Source organism: Geospiza fortis, unplaced genomic scaffold, assembly GCF_000277835.1.
Source record: "Geospiza fortis unplaced genomic scaffold, GeoFor_1.0 scaffold5, whole genome shotgun sequence".
In the NCBI taxonomy this organism is placed as follows: Eukaryota; Metazoa; Chordata; class Aves; order Passeriformes; family Thraupidae; genus Geospiza; species Geospiza fortis.
In genome coordinates this window covers 1,641,855-1,661,206 of record NW_005054421.1, presented here as the reverse complement: position 1 = coordinate 1,661,206, position 19,352 = coordinate 1,641,855, and the positions used below count along the sequence as shown (strand labels likewise).

Sequence of the window (19,352 nt, the reverse complement as noted above, 5' to 3'; positions counted from 1 at the left end):
TCTGGCTGCTCTGTTCATGATGGTTTTAATTGGAGAAAAAAGAAGCAGATTCCAGAAATACTGTACTGCAGTAACTGTTAATTGTCTCAGTACTTGGCTTTGGGAGTGGGTGAGGTCATTGAGCTTCCCCACTGGGGAAGGAGCTGCTGGTGGAAATTCTGTGTGTTTGTGGGCTTTGAGATTGGGTCTTTATTATTCATTTTCTAGTGAAATCATGGATGGTATTTACCATTTTAACAGTGTTTGATGTTAATTAAATGCTGACCCTCCTGATTTTGTGACATTCTTATTGAAGAGACAGAAATACTTAAAAATTCCTGATGTTACATAAGGATAAGTTTTCTGGAGTTAATGCATTCCTTGGCATCCTGCAGAATGCTTAAATGAAACAGTGCTAATGGTGTTAAATATGCTGTCCACTTCTGCCCTGTGAACTCTGACTTCAGTCTTGGCTCCTGTTCAGGTTGTTTCACTTTTCTGTTGTTTTTCTCCGCAGGCAGATTTTGAGGAGCGAACGGAAGGTACCGGACTCGATGAGTTTCCAGCGAAATGTCGGAAAAGTCAGGCCAGAGTACAAAGGCAAAGGATGGAAAAACAAAGTATGCAACACTCAGTCTGTTTAATACTTACAAGGGAAAGTCACTGGAAACTCAGAAAACCACAGGTGAGTAAGCTCTCTTTAGAGTTGCATTCTTGCAGTTTCATCATTACTGCAATGCTAATTAAGAGTGCAGAGTATATGAGCACTTAACCACAGCATGGTTTTTCATAACTGCTTGGTGCAGCAGTGAAGTGGAAGGATTGTGGAAAGCAACATTCATTAGAGCTTCTGCTTAGCTGTAAACAGGATTGTCAGTTCAGAGAGACAGCATTTGCAGCCTAGTAGGAATGTGGGTAAATAAAGATGTGCCATTCCCCAGCTGTGCATTTTGCTGCATTTGCATTTGCCATGCTGGTAGTGTTTAATTAAGGAAAAGGCAATGCTCACTTACAGCTCAGGGACTTCGATTTTTTGATAAACACTAGATAAAACTTACACACTGATATCTTGAAAAAGGTGACTGTGAGCCTGCTTTTTCATGAGTCATTGAATGGAGAACCAGGGGGAAATGATGCTCTGAAGGTTTTGAACTTGACAAAGTTGCCTAAATTGTTTGTAAAAGAGAAAAAGAGTGCCCAAGCTTGTTGAAGGTTGCCACAATATTGTTTTTTACCCAGGGCAGTAACTTGTGCTTGTTCCCTGAGTTGGGTACTTGGTAGGTTGAATGTCCTGTGGGGTGCATTAGCTTTGTACTTGTGGTCTGGAGTAAATACAATTTGTAGGAATGTTTTTGCAAGGGCAGCATCTGCCAGCTGAAATTTGCAGCAATAAAGAAATGGGCCAGACCCATAGAGGTATTCCTGGACTCATCAATGTACATTAAGCTCCAGGAGAGCAAGAGAATAATGCTTGACATTAACATCATGTTGTAAATGGCTTCTTTAGCTTTCTGTCACTGAATGTTGTATATAGAGGTGGGGCCATATATCCTTTTTAATTTCTGGAATAGGCTAACCATAATGGCTCACTGCTCAAAAAGTACTCAGGTCTTCCCAAATCACATATTTTCCATTCCCTTTTTTAAATACTAAATTCTGAAGCATTTAAAATTTTTAATTCTTAACACTCTTAAATTTTTCTGACTTTCTTACAAAACATTTTCAAGTAGCTCTGCCTAAACAGAGTTGTTAAGTTGCACTTTCTGTTCTGGCACACAGTTGCTGCACGCCATGGATTGCAGAGTCTTGGAAAAGTTGCTATTTCCAGGAGGATGCCTCCCCCAGCTAATCTGCCCAGCCTCAAAGCAGAGAACAAAGGCAACGACCCCAATGTGAACATTGTGCCTAAGGATGGCACAGGATGGGCTTCAAAACAAGAACAGCATGAAGAAGAGAAGTGAGTTTTCACCTCTTTTTGCACTGAGAGTTAGAAGTGACAATTCTAGTTCCTCCATTTCTTGCTGCTTAATGTTCAGTGTTCTGCAGTCAAATACAGAAACTTTTCTCCTTTAAGCTTTTATAGGATTTCTGTGGAATCAAAAAAAAAAAGAATTAACACTGGCTTAGTTTGTAGGGCCATTTCTCTCAGGTTTGCCCAAAACTTGGGATTGGCAGGACCTGGGAAGAAATTTGCTACACTGAGTGTTCTCAGTGTAGCTATCAGAGAAGAAATAGCACCATTATTAATTTCTGTGAGGCAAAATCTTGCTAGTAGAGGGATAGTTTAAAAAAAAAACCTTGCACAAAAAAACAACCTCCTCACATTTAAGTTGAAAATGGTCTGCTTATAAATTCCATATGAGGGGAAGAATATTTCCTTGGACGTGTAAGTTTTGATGTCTGCTGACAGGAAATACTACAGCATGTTTTTTAAGATCAGTGTCATCACCTTAAATAAAATTCTCTTGAAACCCCAAGGAACACAGCAGGAAAATTAGAGAATAACTTGCAAGTTCATGAGTTTGTAAAAATCAGCTTAATTGTGCTTGTGCTGATGTATGGCAGAGGAAACTCAAAAATTCTTGGTTTGCATATGTTTAAGTCTCTGCTTTATTTTCCTAATAGTTTTTAATATTTGCACTTCATTTTTTTTGCTAGAATGCCATAAATTCTAAAGACTTGCAAATTTTTTTATCTTAACCTCTGCACTACTGTTCCAGACTCCTCCAGTATGAGAAATAAGCAAGACAGAAGTTGTGGCAATGTTGGTGCACTGTTGTATACCTTGTATGATACAAATTTCCCATGCTCAGTGCATGATTTGTTTCACACTTGTACAGCTAAAGAAAACAGGATGAAAGGATCATAGAATCTTACAATATGCTGAGTTGGGAGAGACCCATCAGGGTCATGGAGTCCAACTCCTGGTCCTGCACAGGAAGAAATTAAATAGAAACTGAAACTTATCAATTTCTATTTGGAAAGTATTTTAAAGCAGTTCTTTTTTGCCATGTAAGCCTAAAATAGGATGTGATTCTCACTGCTTAAGTAGAAGCAAGGTTTAAGCATTAATTCTTTTCATTTAAATTGCTCTGGAAAACACTGGCATTTAGGGACAATGGTTGTATGTTCCTAGTGCTTGTGAAGGCAAAAGATGAGGTTTAAAGGTTTCCTTCCTCATCTTTCTCTCCCTTTATTTTTCTTTGTATACGTTCCTACATTTCAATACCAATTTTAGACATCTCCCTAAAAAGCTGATAGACTTCAAGAATAATAGTGTTGTGTTTAGCCTTTTATTTTAAGCTTTTGAAACTGCAGAGTCACAGTTTTCTGCCCTGGGTTTTGTTTGGTATTTTAACAACATCTCCCTGTGCTTCAAGGTCACTTACACTGTGCCCTGTTAAATCTGTGTTGAGCTGGTAGCTTGTTTGACTAAAGCAGGCCTTTGCATGGCCATGTGTTAGGAGATACCAGGAGTTGTTCTGTTTACAAACCAATGAGTAACTGTCCCTTATCTGCAGCTGGAAGTTGTTTGTATTCTCATATGTATTACTCTGATAAAGGCCTCAGAATCCAGATAAAACTAGTGAGGGGGAGAGAACTGTTCCCAGGAACAGGTGTGTATGCCCAGGCCATGAGGAAATTCTCCAGAATTTGGACCATCTAATGTGTTTGCTCAGATCTCAAGATCATTTGTTTGACTGCTGCTGTGTTTGTGATATTTCAACTTGAAATGCTGCAGTTTACATGTGAAGTGTTTTATTGTTCCTCTCAGGAGTGTTGCAGATAAAGGTTACATCTTGATAACAGCTTGCATTAGTTTATTGCATTTTCTGTTGTATCATTTAATTGGAGTTCACATGAATGTGTTATTCCCTGTAATTATGAAAATTAATTACTTTACTGCTTTCTTGAGTTGCCACTCATTCCTGTGAGTATTGCTTCAGTCTCTTTCATGGATAGTGCAGGCTGTTGTGTAGTGATTTGATAAATTCTGCTGAGTTCTTTCACTCATCCATATTTGCAGAGCAGTGCTTAGATAACTGAAATTCTAAATGGGCTTGTATATGTAACCTGAGAAATGCAGGGAGTAGCTTCTTTAGCACTCTTGTTCCTTCTTTGACTTGTGTCACAAAGTTCAGCCATGTAAGTCATAAATTCCCCAAAGCCTGCTTAGAAAATGTGCAGCTGTAAGAAATGCAAGCGAAAAACAGAAAAAAATGAGAACTGGAGTTTTCCCCCTAGATTGTAATACCCTCGTGGAACATGAAAATTGCATTTTGTTATCCCTGTGAGACGCTTGTGTGTTTCTGCCCAGCAGTGATCTTTTTGATATTTGCCTCTCTGGCAGCTCTGGGAGTCCTGTGGAGTGCTTTGGGTTGATCACAACAGAACCCAAATGGAACCGATTTCTTAGTGGTAGTGCTCAGAAATTTAGGATCACTTTAGGATCTGCTTGAAGCTTTACACTTGTTTCTTGTCAGTGAAGTGACATGATAGCACACTGCTTCTCTCTTCACTGGTGTAATGAAGTGATTCTAGACTGTGGGATTTGCCCCATAGTTCCTGTTTTATCAAAAGGTCCCACTAAGGAGCTGGAGGGTTAGTTTTAGTTGGTTTTAGACACTAATGCTTTGAGTCTTAAGTTACTGAATATGCAGGTTTCAGAAATAGCCTTTACTGAAGGAGGTTGAACAATTGACTGAATCTGCAGATTAGAAAGGGCTTGTGTCTGGGTTTTTTACACTGGACAAAAAGAGTGCATGTGCCTCTTCATTGTTAAGATGGTGGGACTGAGCCCATTTCTTAAGACTTAATGTTCTAAGCTTCGGTTTATGGTACCCATATAGTTTTTCATGATATCTTTAGCTTTCCTTATCAGTTCCTTTTATTTGGGAATTCCTGATATGTATTTGCCTTCTTTCTCTCAGTTCATGGTGGTCTTGAAGTGCTTTCCTCTGTTAACTCCCAAGGCAAGAGAACATTAATCCAGGTTATTCCCTTTGATGGTTGTAGATGGATTGGTTTTTTTGATTGTCCAATACAATTCTTTAAAAAGTGTAATCCAGTTCATGCCTGGCTGCATTTTCTGCCCAGCCATTTTCATTCATTCCTCTCCTCTTCAGGAAATGGAATCTTGAAATAATTAGTTAATTTATTCAAATTTTTAACTGTTACTATAACAACTCCTTTTATGTAAGAAAATGCCTTTTCTGAAGAAAAGTAGTTATTGGTTCTTCAGCTGCACAGCTCCCCTATTTTATTCCCTTGTTTGCAGCAGCCATCCTGACCCTGTTATTGTGTGCTCACCCTCTTGTATTCACAAGTGCTTTTCCTCTCATTGCAGACAGCCAGACGTGCCGCAGACCCAGCCAAAACCTGCTGTTCCTGCTCCTCCAGAAGCAGCTCCTGTTGCCAAATCCTGGGCCAACACCAAGCCAGGACAAGATGGTGAGTGCTGCTCAGGTTCTGCACTGCACACCAGGCTGGGAGAGACCCCCACACTCAGCAGTCCCTTCAGGCTTGGCCAGGCCAGTTGGGACAGGGGAAAGTTGTGGAAGCAACATTCCAGGCTGGGAAATGAGCCCATCCCAGCCACTGCATTTATCAGCAGGGCTGGCTGACTTCTACAAGCTTGGTGTAGTCACCTCTTTTGAATTGCCAAAGAAGTGATGGTGGCAGCATAAAATCTTCAGTGTGGCTGTGGTGAGAAGGGCAGATCACAGTCAGTTCTTCTAATACAAACAATTCTGGCATGGGAAACAGAGGTGTAAACAGTTGGTGGTCATTCTGATCATCATTTTGTGCAAAATATGTGTAGTTTTGCTTCTGTTGAAACATGTGAAACAGCAATACTTTTCCCTTCATTTTATAAATTCCTTGGTTATTTTAGTATCAAAATGATAGTGTTTAAGTAGTTTTCTTTCTGGGAAAAACATTAAAGGTGTGTTTCAAGGGTTATTTAATATAATTGGATGAAAGGATGGAAAATTGTTTCCATCAGTGTGACTCTTAGCTTGGGTGTTTTCATTACAGATGTAAGTTCAGAACTAAATCTTTTAAAATGCTTGTAGAGTGAGAGGTTACTTAAAATTCCTCTGTCTCCATTATGATAAATAACCTGCAATGTGTTTGATTCCTTAAGTTTGAGACTTGTGAGCTTTCTATGTCTATAAAATGGAGTTTAGGCTTTCCAGCTGAAGAATTCTTAAAATAATAAAATATTAATGGCATGGGGGTAATTTCTTACCTATTATATGGAGTTTGTTAACATCACATATCTAATTATTTTTTTGCACTGAGAATTAGAAGTGACAATTCTAAATACTCCATTTATGCTGCTTAATGTTCAGTGCTGTGCTGTCAAATATAGAAACTTTTCTCCTTTAAGCTTTTACAGGATTTCTGTGGAATTAAAAACCAAGAATGAACACTGATGCAAAGTGATCTGCATAGCAGCCTTCCTGCAGAAGCTGATAAGATCATCTCCATGACACAGGAAATAGTGATTGGGCTCAGTAGCTTCAAAATGCATTTAGCTAATTATTTCATAGTTACCATGGCAGCTCGTGTGCCAAGCCCAGATGGCACCCTCATTTCATTCAATTAATGCAGCACTGGGTTTGCAGTTTCAGGCTTTCAGGAAGCAGCGCTGGATGTGAATTGGCAGCAGCTGTTTGCTGTCCTGGGTTTAAAACCCAGGCTCCACCTGTTGTGCTCCTGCTCTCCTGAGCTGCAGTTGGCTCTCAGACCTTGCTCTTTCTCCAGCTGCCTCGTGAGCCTTCCAGCATTCCCTCAGCCTCATGCTCTTGTAAAACTTGAGTGAGAAAGGCTAAACCTTGCTCTGATCCTCTTGGAGAAGGGAAAGACTTAGAAATGTAACAGCAACATGTATTTTTCAGCTTCAGCTGAAGTTTGGAGTAAATTACTACTAAAATATCTTTTAACTTCTTTCTGAACTGCTGGTTGCCAGTCTGACTTTTTCAGGTTTCTAGCTTAAACACAGTCAAGGAGATCTCTGGTGCTGTTACTTTGCCATTAAAACATTGTTCACTGCATAGGCTTGAGCAGAAAGGATTTTTCCAGATTCATGAAACTCATGAATGTTGCATGCCACAGGATCTCAGAAAGGGCTCCCTTGCCTGGCAGGTCACCTGGTTAGTGGGGCTGCTTTTCTTTCCCATTGAGTAAGTCACTGCATGTAGCTGTTTAGGAACAGCAACAGTCCAGTGTCCTTAAAGAAAAAACAGATTAATGTGGTCTGTAGTATGTGAAGTCAGAATGAAAATTGAAGGAGTTCAAGGAAATTTGTAGACACAGGGATAAATACTGGTATTTGCTAACATGCCTTTACACAGCACAAAGGGGTTTATCCTGTGTTTAACTCTTAAAAAAATCCCAACCAAATGAAAGCCCACTGGGATCCCTGCATTTTATCTTTGTGAATGATTCTGTCAGAGACTGGAGAGAACAGAAGTTCTTGTAGTTGGTAAAAAAAAAGCCAGTTGTCAGGATTGGGAGGTTTTGGACACCATATATTCAGATCCTTGTTTGTGAGTTTGCCCTCTCCCATAATCCATGTGGCCTAGTACCACATCCCTTACAGTGGTCGGTAGCAGAGACAGGTACAGAAACAGGCTGTTATTCAGGCTGTTGGAATGGAAATCTGCACTCAGATTATTGGTGATTTGGCACAGGAATGCTGCTGATCTAATAAGTCACTATACATTATGTGTATGGGGAGGAAACTGATGCAAAGCAGATGCCAACAGAACCTTCTAACGAGGAAAACAACCTATATATGTGGCTTCCATACTATGTACAACAGAAGTCTTAAATTCCAGTATTGAGTATGATGTCAAGGCTTTTAGAAATCAAAGAATGTTGTTGTGGTATTTTTTTCATAGTGTAAAAGCTGTGGCCTTTTAAAGTCATGGCGATTTCTTACTAGAACAATAATTAATCATAAATGTGTTTGCAATTACGTAGTTGTCCATTCTTGGGTGGACTGTAGTTTTAAAGTGAAAAGAAGGAAATCTTTGTCTGGAAGGAGTGGGGAAAAATGTTACAGAGCTGAAGAACTCCAGGTACTCCCTGGGCTAAGTCTTGTTCCATTGTCCATTGTTGCTCTCTAGTGTTTCTGGATTTTTCTCAGCCTCAGCAGCTGTCATAGTTGGTCCAGTAAATTTAACAACTTTGGAACCCTTTATATTGCCAGTAAATGACTGCGACTTTAACACTTAATGGTTTTTATTTTAAAGCTTTATGTGTTCACTCCTAAAGGATGATCAGGCTTCTGTTGCTTTCTGAACTGTTTTGACTTCAGCAAGTTGTGACTCTGTGAATATTTTGCTGTGCAGGTCCACCTATTCCAATCAATAGTTATTTCCAGCAAGAATTCCCCAGTCTGCCGGCAGCTGGGGATCAGGAAAAGTCAGGCAAGGATAAGGATGCAGCTGAAGATGGATCAGGAGCCAACCTACGACCACAGAGTAAGTGCGAGCTACAAATTGTCATGAAATTGGTTTGTGTGGAACTTACTGCTTATGCCCTGTACAAAAGAAATAGATGAATATGTTGTTTCAATCAGCACACTCATACATGGAAGAGGTGGATATTTGGGGCTTTATTCTGCTTTTCTGTGTTCATGGTGTGTGGAAAATAGTGTGTTTAATCCTGTCACTTCCCATTTTCCCATGTAGTTGTGCTCTAAGGAACATTTTTAGTTGCACAATACTGGCATTTTCTTGCTTCAGCTGCTGATGTCACAGCAGGTGGGGATACCTCTTTAAAGAACTCTCCTAGAATTAACTAATTACACAAATGGTGATCAGGGCTGGCCTTAAGTTGTTCATACACCTAAGAGTGGAGCCTGAAAATTCCTGAAGAGGAAGTTCAGTCTACAGCATGCCAAAAGAGTGGGTTGTGCCTTTGAAGGCATTGGCATCTTCAGCTCCTGGATGCAGTGCTCTGACCAGCTGGATCTGTTTCAGCAGTGGGGGATTAGATCTGGTGAAAACAACTGTAACAGTGCTGGGTTTACATCTCTCAGGAAAGAAACGTGTATTTCTTCCCCAGATCACTTTAATGGGAAGGTCTTTGGGACTTGTCTTGTTACCAGTGGAAAACACAGTTCCTTTCTCCCTCAAAAGTTGGGTTTTGATGAGGTTTGATGGACTAGAGGTCCTGTCCTGCACGGTGGCTGGCACTGTCCCGTGCCACTGATAGGCACTTTAGAAAGCAATCTGTAACTCCTTGTTACAGGTCTTGGTTTTCCTTGATTTGTTTGTCAGGTCCTGCAGACCAAGGCCATGTGCCTGTTCATGTGTTGTCTTGGTTTTGATCTAAAGAATAAATTGTCAGGAAAGGGAGAGGTGTCCAGCCCCAAATGAGAGCAGCTACATGTCTGCCCAGCCTCCTGCAGGCAGTTACAGTTTTGCTCAGCACTGTACATGCTATATTAAGCCCTTCTTTCCTGTCTGACAGCAGAAAGCTAAATGAACTTGGCACGTAGTCAGTCCCCCTTTAGCAGCTGTGCTTCCCAGCAGAGATAAGTGCAAGAGCTGTAATGGATACTTAGGAGCAGAGTTTAACTCTGCTTAAAGGTTTGTGTCCCTAAAGGAACATCATTTACAGAATGTATCTGAATTTTTGTCTCCATTAATCTGAGCACTGCTGCTAAGTTTACCCTGGTGGGTTTTTTTGCCTTAACCCGTGCTCTGCAGGCAGAAACTCCTAAAAGAGTGGAGTGCCTGGCACAAATAAGTCATTAAAATCCCTGACTTCACCTGGACAATTTGCTAGACATTCACACCAGAAGTACAGCCCTTATCACTTCTATTCCATCCTTATCAGGCAGAGATGCAAACCAGACTGTACCTGTCTTCACTTGGACACATTCTGTGCATTACCTTTCTTTTTGAGCTGCTTGAGAATTTCCTTATAGGCCTTTGCTGCTTAGGAACCTTGATCTTTGCATTGACAGCATCTTCACACTGAGTCAGCAGTGGCCCACTTAGCACAGCTGAATCTGTTTTCTTTCTTGTGCTATAATCAGTATCCTTCCAAAATTGCACTGTGTTTTGGAAGGTAGAATGGGACAACTAGAGCAGTCCATCAATTTAGCTGTGACCCTTGAGGAACACAGCTGGACCTGTGGGCTGAAGAGGATCAGGAAGCAACTTCTGTTGATTCTCGAGTGGCCAGTGCTTGTTGCAGTAGCAGATAGGAACGTGCATCTGCTGCGTCACCGAGGGCTGCGTGGGAACAACGTGTTCCTCACCATCCCTGGCTGGAAATCTGCAATTTCAAGTCTATTTCTGGCTTTTTGTGTGCTGGTTCTGTCCATGCAGATGCTACTGGTTGGAGGGATGGGGGTAATAACAACAACTCTCCTTCTCCAACAGATCAAGAAGCTAAGGGACAAGAAGATGGCAGTGCTACATCAGCAGAACAGAATGATGGCCAGAAGGCAGGAGACAAGAGGGATGTGAGGTTGCCCCAGGTCCCTCAGCCCAAGCTGAATGGCCAGCAGCAGCCACCCATCTCATCCCAGTACAGAGCAATGATGCCTCCTTATGTGAGTGATGGTTGCATGAACCCTTTTTAAGCAGCAGGGATTGGTTTTTGGCTAGTGGGATTTTCTTAGGCCCCTTTTTGTCCCCTCCATGGAATTCTTATCAGTTCTGCTCGAAGGGCAGGACTGAGATCCAGCACAGGATGTGGCTCATGGAGTTTGAACTTGTCAGGGGTTGATCAACACTTCCAGTCGCTTCCCCTTGGGGACTTGATGTCACCCACTTGAGATACTAAGCAAACTTGAGTGGAGAGTTTCACTTTATTTCCATTACTTCTTTTGATGGTCTCAATGTACTTAATGCAGTAATACTTTTTAATGAGTGGCTCCTGTTTTTAATCCCTTTTTAGATGTTTAATCAGTATCCCAGAATGGCATATCCTCCCTCCATGCAAGGTCCAACAAGATTTCCTAATTCTGAGCCTAGCAGGTAAGAAACTTAAAAATGATTGTGGTTTCTGTCTTGATATGAACTCTGTGACTTAATTTAAAAAAAGAAATCATTTGCACTGAGTATCTCAACGATGATTATACACTTTATAAGAACTGACAGTGGTCAGCCCCCCAGGTTTTGCTTGTGTGGAGCAGTGTCATGGGGTGTCTGGAGTTGGAGAGCTCAGCTGGAAAACTTGAGGCAGTTGTGCATATTACAGGGATTTTGATTGTGAAGAGCAGGAGTCATTTGCAGGAACATCTTTGAAACTTAAACCAGTATTTTGCCCATAAAGACTTCCATTGTTACAGTGAAAGTAGTCAACTCCTGGTTGTCAGCTTTGATGCTTTCCAATTCAAGTTGAGCTCTAATGTACTATAAAACTAATTTTCCACTTTTCTGTGTATTTTTCCATAGTGTAGGATAGCTGTGCACATGGAAGAGTAATTATTTGAATCCTGGTAGACACTCAGTGCATGAGAGTTCACTGTGCTTGAAACAACAGTGCTGTATATTTCAAATAATGATCATACAAGTTGACCTTTTCTCTGTCACTTGTGGATAAGTAGTGACAGTTGCTTTTGTTTCTCTCATTTTTTAGAGGCCCAAGGGGAAGGGGCCCACCCTCATGGTGCTCAGAACCTATTGAACGCCCATCCATCCTCAGTGCTAGTGAACTCAAAGAGCTTGATAAATTTGATAATCTGGATGCTGAGGCTGATGAAGGCTGGGCAGGTAAGAACATCAGATTAATGGTCTGTTATTTGTATGCTGAATGTTTCTGAAAGGTTAATTGAACATTTGTTTATGCATCAGGTGCTCAGAGTGAAGTGGATTACACTGAGCAGTTGAATTTCAGTGATGATGATGAGCAAGGAAGCAGTCAGAAAGAGAAGGAAAGTGGGTGAGTTGGTGCTGCCAATTAGATGGGAAATGTCACTTAACTAGATTTTGGAAAGATTCATGAAATGAGTGCAAGTACTCATTCCAGTAGCACTAATTCCAGTAATTTAATACTGTATTTAACTGCATAACTGCCTGCAGACTCCAGTCAGCTGGGTGTGGAGTAGAAATTACCCTGACTAAGAAATGCTGAGGCTAGGAGATAAATCACCAAATACCTGTGTGGAGTATGCATTCTGTTTTTCTTATTTCTTTGCACATAGTGATGAACAAACACCGTCAAAAGATTCCCAGAGTCCTGATGGCCAGAAGGAAACTGAAGAACAGACAAATGCCAAGTCTACCACCCAGGTTTCCACAGCAGCAGCCAAAGGGTCTTACAGCAAAAGCTCTCAGCTTGATCAGGTTTGTGTGCTCTTCTCCTCAGCTCCTGTGACAGCAGCCTTGTCAGGAGAGCTCCAACTCAGGTGTCTTTCCAAACTGTCAGGTCAATTAAGGTTATGAACATGAGGGAAGGCATTAGCTGCTGAAAGCATTATCTGAGCTCTGCTAACTGATCAGGTGCTGCTCAGACAACTTAGCTGCCTCTGGTCGCAGCACAAAAATAGCCTGGCTTTATATGCAGTGTGTCCTGCCCCACAGCCCTGAGGGGGCAGAGCTCTTCATCAGATACTGGGGCTCAGCTCACAGACTCCATACTCTTGTGTGTCCATCCCTGGAACTGGATGAAGCCATTCTGCTGTTTATCAGGTTTTCCAGTGGATAAATAGCCCACATATTTTTCATGGATGTGGGGATTTTTTTTTTAGTTTCACAGTCCACTTTGTGCAGTGCAGCTTAGCTGTAATGTGAGTTCACTTCTCACACTAATGGATTTTATACAGACCACGTAGAATTCATCAACTTAGCCATTTTTTGTTTCCTCTAGTAGAGGAATATTGCCATCCACCTCAATTTATGCCTACTACAGCCCTATTTTCCCCCCTCCCCTCCCCAGGAAAAGCTGCTGTTGGTTTTGAAAATTTCCCAGAAGTATTTTCTTTTGACACCAGTAATAATGAAGATGGGAAGTCTGAGAGTAGTTTTACTTGCACTTTCTCTCTGTATTAAAGATCACACTATTCTTTAAGGTTTGATGCTACATTGAATCTAAGGAAAAATGGTGCAGGAACATAAATTGTTCAGCTCTCTGTACATAAAAGTGAAAATGTTTTTGCCCTTGTTTCACTGTAGATTTGTGTTGAATGCAGATCCTTGTTAGATGGAGTATGTTAATGCAGTAGAAAAGAGTAAATCTAAAATTTTTCAGCTTGGCTGTGGCTAGAAGCTTGCTTAACCTTGGCACTGTGTTTGATCCAACAGGATCGAGGTCCACCACAGCCTTCTATACATGAAAGAGGTGGCCCTGCTCTTCCTCCAAAATCTATTCTACCACCGGTAAGAAAGATTAGAATTGTCCTTATTTCCTTGAGTTAAATTCTTTAATGCTGTGGTGGAGGGATTTAGACTAAGAAAAGTAAAAATATGCTTCACATAATGATAAAACTTTCCTTTAACAAGTAAAATAGTGCCTAGGGCTGGTAGGAATGAGACCCCAACACAGCCACTCTGCAGTTGTGTAAGGCTGCCCCATCTTGTAAGTGCCATGTGAAATGCACAAGAATTTCAGGAGCTTTCAGTTATCCAGCCCCACTTAGGAACTGGAGAGGACAGGAGCAGTGGAGCAGTGCTGGAGGGATGGCTGCCAACACAGATGAGGAGATACGGAGTACCATATGAAATGTGAACTAAAATCTCTCTTATCCTGAGCTACCTTGAAATTCTTAGCTCCTTGAGGGACTTCTGTCTGAGATTTAGAGCAACCTCTAACCAAATCTAAAATATGTTTGTTATCTTTGCTGTCACTTTGCCTTGATGGTGGTGGGGAGGAGAGCAGACAGGATCCCAAGTGCTTCTCTACCTCTCCTTTCTGAGCTGAGGTTGTGAGAGTCTGAACCAGATCAGGAAGATAGGGGCTGGCTTTTTCTTCCAAGTCTTGCTTTTTAGAGATGCAGATACACATGTATTGACAAGTAGTTAAAGTGTAGTATTTCAGCTGGCTGCTTATAAACACGTGTACAACCTGACTGATTTTCTTCCTGCAGCACCCTCCTCCCCCTGACCGGCAGATGGGAAGGCAGGGACCCTTTCCCCCTAAACCAGTGCCAGATGAAGATGAAATTTGGAAGCAGAGGAGGAGGCAGCAGTCAGAGATCTCAGCTGCAGTGGAGCGAGCCCGTAAGCGGCGAGAGGAGGAAGAGAGGAGAATGGAAGAGCAGCGAAAAGCAGCTTGTGCTGAGAAGCTCAAACGGTTAAACGAGAAATTCGGCTGCATGACAAAACCCTCCCGGGAAGACCCTCTGAAAGAAAGGGAGAGGGAGAGAGAGAGAGAAAGGGAGAGGGAGAGAGAGAGGGAACGGGAGAGGGAAAAGGAGAGGGAGCGGGAGAGGGAGCGAGAAAAAGAGAGGGAGAAGGAAAAGGAGAAAGAGAGGGAAAAGGAGAAGGAAAAGGAAAAAGAAGAAAAAGAAAAACTGGAGAAGGCAAAAGAACAAGAAGTGGAGAAAGAGAAAGAAAAAGAGATGGAAAAAGAAGAGAAGGAGAATGAGAAAGAGAAAGAAGAGGAGAAACCAGCACATGAGGTTCCTGAGCCTGTAGAACCTGTGGCAACACCTGTAGTAGAAAAACAAGAAAGTGAAACCAAGAATAACAAGGAAGAAAAAGGTATGCTTGCACACAAGTAGGAGTTGTCCTTCTTAAAGCTGAGTCACAGAGCATAGCTGTTGTCTAGAAGTCTCATTTGCATACCTAATTAACCTAGTGCATCTAGACCAATTATTTTCCTGGCGCATTACAGCTGATAAGTGTCCTTTGAGCTAAGCCTGTTTGCCCAGCTCATCAAAAGATTAGGGGGAAAATGGCTTCTGTGATTTAGGCTGGACTTTGAGGAATACAGAAAGAAAAGCAGGCTTTCTTCTCTTCCTAAAGAAGGGTCAGCCACCCATGTTGTTTAAAAAGCAGTGCAAATTATTTCAGCTATTCTGTTCTTTCACCAAGCCTAGAGAAGTAGACACAAAAGGCACGTATTTAAATGTGGTGCCTTTTTTGTACTGAAACTTGAATGCCATGAGAAGACTGTTAGACTGTGCTTGGTAAGGTTATATAAATTTAAGTGGATAAAATTGATTGTAAAACCAAACCTTACATAGTGAAAAAAAGTTGATCCAAGTGCAATATGGTGTCATTGATACAGCACTTCTTAAATCATATAATAGCTGCAACCTGAATGCCAGTGGTTGATTTCCCAATGTATCTAAGTTTTAAAAAGACACAGGTGTATTAACAGCAGTTCTTCTGTTTTGAGGGGTTGTCCTTGACTTTTTGTGCCTTTACTGGTTTTGGTAACTGTCAAGTCAGAGAAATCAGGCATTTTAGAACATTCTTTAGCTGATATTCTAGTGAAATTGTCAATTTTAAGATTGACTGTTGTCTCACATAGGTGGGGGTTTTGTTGGGTTTTTTTCAGAAGATCAAGCAGTCTTTACTCGCCAAGACAGTGGTCGGAATGAGAAGGAGGTTTCACAGGTGACTCATGAGAATGAGCCAGACTCAGGATCCCAGCCTCGTCCTGCTGTTTCCTCAGGCTATTCTAAGCAGTTCCAGAAGTCATTACCACCAAGATTTCAGAGGCAGCAGGTAACAAACCAGCTCATTAAAAGGAGGCTCTTTTAAAAAATGCTGTGTTCTGCTTCATTCTGAAGAAGAAGGTGACCAAAGGAGTTTCAGAAATCCTGAGTTTTTGCTTCCCAGCTTCTAGAAAATCATATTGGCAGGACTTGCTCTGCCTGAAACACTTCTTGTCGCTTGTAAGGTCTGTAAGTGAGCAGAAGGCTGGAGAGGCTTTGAAACTGGCATTGCCCTGGGCTTGCCTGTGAAACCTGAAGTCTGATGCTTGATTATTTCTGCAGCCTATCCTAAAAGGGTGTGACACTCACATTTAACTTGGGTCCTGTGGTCTGAGGAGCACTTTGCATTAATGACATGTACAAAGTATTGGTTGTTCTGTGTCTCAGCTGCACACCAGTGAAGCTGTAGCTATTGTAAATTGTCCAGTCTGGTTTTCTCCCTTTTCTCCTACATCATCCTGAGGCATGTTCACAATTAACTTTCAGAATACTTGCTGTCCTGGAGATAATTGTACTTGTTGTTCCCAAGGATTATTAGAGCTGTGCTCAAGTCTTCATCTTATCAAAAAGTCCTGTGATGTTATAGTAGCCTCCTCAAGCTAGGTCTAATAAGCTCTCAGAGGCCTATAACACACCCAAGATAGCTCAGCTACTTTTGAAGGCATAAAAATCAGCAGGATGGCTTCTGTTACAGTGTTGGAAACACAAAAGTTTAATAAAAGGCAAAATAACAAACAGAGAAAAACTAAGCTAAGTGTAAGAGGTCTTTACTCTTAGTAAAACACCTCACAAAAATTATTAGTTTCTTTTATTCACTTCTTTTTCTAGACAATTGCCTAAGCAAGATTTTTTGGCTTCTGTCCAATTAACTATCCTTAAGTTTGAGGTAAAGTCCTTTAGGCCTATGAGATATCTTTTTCACCTAATCGAAAAGAAAAACTTCTAAGCTTCTTTCCTTTTTAAGACGAGAAAAAATAGTTATGTCACTTCATCAACAAGAAGCTGGTTTTTTTGTAATACTGGTTTTTCATCTGCAGGAGCAAATGAAACAGCAGCAGTGGCAGCAGCAGCAGCAAGGTGTCCTTCCACAGTCTGCTCCCTCCCAGCCTTCCAGTGGCCCTGTCCCACCCCCCCAGCACAGACCCCTCTACCAGCCCATGCAGCCCCATCCCCAGCATTTGGCTTCCATGGGCTTCGACCCCCGCTGGCTCATGATGCAATCCTACATGGACCCACGGATGATGTCAGGAAGACCTGCCATGGATATGCCTCCTATTCATCCAGGTAAACCTGGAAACGTTTTTTTGCTGTTGAACTTCTTTGATTTTGAGCTAGAAGTCTTTCCTTGGCCACTCTTTGTTTAGTGAATGGGTGGGTTTTTAAGAAGAAATCTACATTATATTATTGTTTGAGACAAAATAGAGTGTAGTCATATGTGACTAAAATTGTAGTCCGATGAGAATGTATACCTTTGACTATAAAGTAAAATCCCAGCTGTCACACTGCAGGCATGTGAGTGACAGTTAAGATGATTGAGAATGTCAGCATAAGCCTTTCTTTGTTATAGACAGAAAGCTGGCAAGAGTTGGGTTGAACTGAGAAAAAGTGTAATTACCATTTGTGTTTCATTACTTCTTAGCACTTGGCACTACATTGCTTCCTAAAAAATCCATGAAACTTCGCTATTTTTACATTACATATTAACAGCTTCAGAATTTTAATAAATATGTGGTTTCAGATTCTTGACCCTAAAAAGTCCTTTTTAATTTGTGGAATGGCCATCTGATTTGCAGTTAGGAAAGCTGTTGGGCATAAATAATAGAAGTCTGTCATGTAATGTAATGAAGATACCTGCCCAACTAAAGAGCAAGTGAAAGGGTATCCTCAGTGAGTGCAAGGAATGAATGGAGGAGATGGCAGGAATGGAGGAATTAGCAGAGATAGTGAAAACTGTAGAATTTCTTTGAAATGGTACAAAGGAAAAAGCTGGAATAATAGGGTATAAAAAACTGCCTGTTTGTACACTCATCTTGCCTTTTGCCATTCAGATGTTACAGCACGATCTTCATCCATCAGTTTACAGGTCCACAGGCTTGGTTCTTCCCATTATAGTGAAAGCAGACAGCTTTTTCCTTTTGTTGGGACATGGGATACAAGTGTTGAGTGTGATTTAGTCAGTCTGAGGTCGGCAGGCAGGGAATAGACATTTGGTTTCAAAGGGAAGGAGACTGGAGGGGAGAGAACAGCATTTCTTGGTACCTCCTGACAGGCTTTGTTTGTATTGAGGTTGGTTTCTTTGCTAGTGTTAAATGTGTTTCAATTGTTGAACTTCTCTCTGCCACAGGAATTATGCCTCCCAAGCCACTGATGAGAAGAGAGCAGCTGGAGGGCTCAGCAGCTGGTTCAGATTCCTTTGAGCACATGGCTCGCTCTGCGAGGGAGCACAGTGTGCCTCTGTCAGAGCCACGCATGATGTGGGGCTCAGAGCCCTATCCCCACACAGAATCTCAGCAGTCCACTTCTCCTCCCAAGGTCTTAGAAGAGCCTGATGATTTGAGGTAAGCCTTGTGCCATTCTCCAAGTCACACAGGTTGTAAAATCCAGTTTGGACTGACTGGGTTGTAGCTTCACTCAAAACTTGAAAGGAGAAGTTGTGACTGGGGGATGCAGAGTCCTTGGTGCTGTTGTACAAAACAGAAGACCCCACTCTGTGGCAGAGTCTAGAAAGACATTTTAGTCCTTGTTTAGCCTAGATGAATGGTATTTGCCAGAATATTTTGAAGTTGCAATTTTGCAGAATAATGTTCTCCTCCATTTTCGCTCAGTTCTCCCCGTTTTAGAGAACTTTTGTCCAAAGTGTACTTGTTTCAGAAGTGGTGTGTTAAGTACAAGTGGTATAAAGCAAAAGTCCTTTTTGGCCTTTGATCCATGGTGAATGGTCAGGATTTTCCTTTGATTCTTAGAAGTATTCAGAAATTCTTTTTGTTCTGCTGCTATCTGGATAATAGTTGGTGGCTCCATTAAAAATTATTTCCTGTTACTTCTTAGAGGCAACATGGATCCTTAATAGAAAATTATTTGATTTGAGTAATTATGTATGAATAAACTTTTCCCCCATATTCTAATACTCTTAATGGCTTTCTGCTTAGGTCTGAGGCACACTTGGAGCAAGAACGAGTTGCTGTCCCTGCCAGTGCTTATCCTGTAGAACACAACCAGTTGGACTCTCATCCAAAGACAGAATTTTTCAGAGAATCGGGAGAGGTAGAGATACAGAAGTTCCCAAGCAGGCCTTTGGAAGATGTACAACCTCTCCAAACTGACACATCTAACACAGCAGTTAATTTTGAAGGAGTGAGTGAGAAGGTTACACGTAGTTCTCCAGAAGAATTGGTGCCTATGGGGGAAAGTCACTCTTCATTAAAGAGAAGCATTTCCCATGGTTCAAGCCACTCTCTAAAATCAGAAGACCAGAGGAGTGAAACAGCAGCAAATATCCCTAAATTAAGTAACAGACCCATTGAGACAAAGGAGACAATTGAGAGACTTGAGATTAAACCGAAAAAAGAAATTTTGATCACTAATAGAACATCCGAAGGACCAAAACCTGAGAAAACTTTCAAACCTAAGTCTGAAACAAGATGGGGTCCTAGGCCAGGTTATGGCAGGCGAGACGAAGGTGGTGACAGACCAGTGAGAAGATCGGGTCCTATTAAGAAACCTGTGCTTAGGGACATGA

At 41.4% G+C, this 19,352-nt stretch overlaps 1 protein-coding gene across 1 annotated transcript in view; it reads left to right on the top strand.

Moving 5' to 3' along the window:
- Positions 1 to 496: 496 nt before the first annotated feature.
- The window catches only part of PRRC2C (proline rich coiled-coil 2C), a 53,460-nt gene continuing 34,604 nt past the window's right edge, over positions 497 to 19,352 (top strand). Inside the window, 15 exon segments of the mRNA XM_031061682.1 lie at positions 497 to 664; positions 1,759 to 1,936; positions 5,327 to 5,430; positions 8,340 to 8,471; positions 10,386 to 10,558; positions 10,906 to 10,985; positions 11,590 to 11,723; positions 11,805 to 11,892; positions 12,155 to 12,296; positions 13,254 to 13,328; positions 14,036 to 14,651; positions 15,454 to 15,623; positions 16,651 to 16,897; positions 17,958 to 18,171; positions 18,763 to 19,352. The exon segment at positions 18,763 to 19,352 is cut by the window's right edge and continues 8 nt beyond it. Of these exon segments, the coding sequence (XP_030917542.1) occupies positions 550 to 664; positions 1,759 to 1,936; positions 5,327 to 5,430; positions 8,340 to 8,471; positions 10,386 to 10,558; positions 10,906 to 10,985; positions 11,590 to 11,723; positions 11,805 to 11,892; positions 12,155 to 12,296; positions 13,254 to 13,328; positions 14,036 to 14,651; positions 15,454 to 15,623; positions 16,651 to 16,897; positions 17,958 to 18,171; positions 18,763 to 19,352 (3,058 nt within the window). The 5' untranslated portion in view covers positions 497 to 549.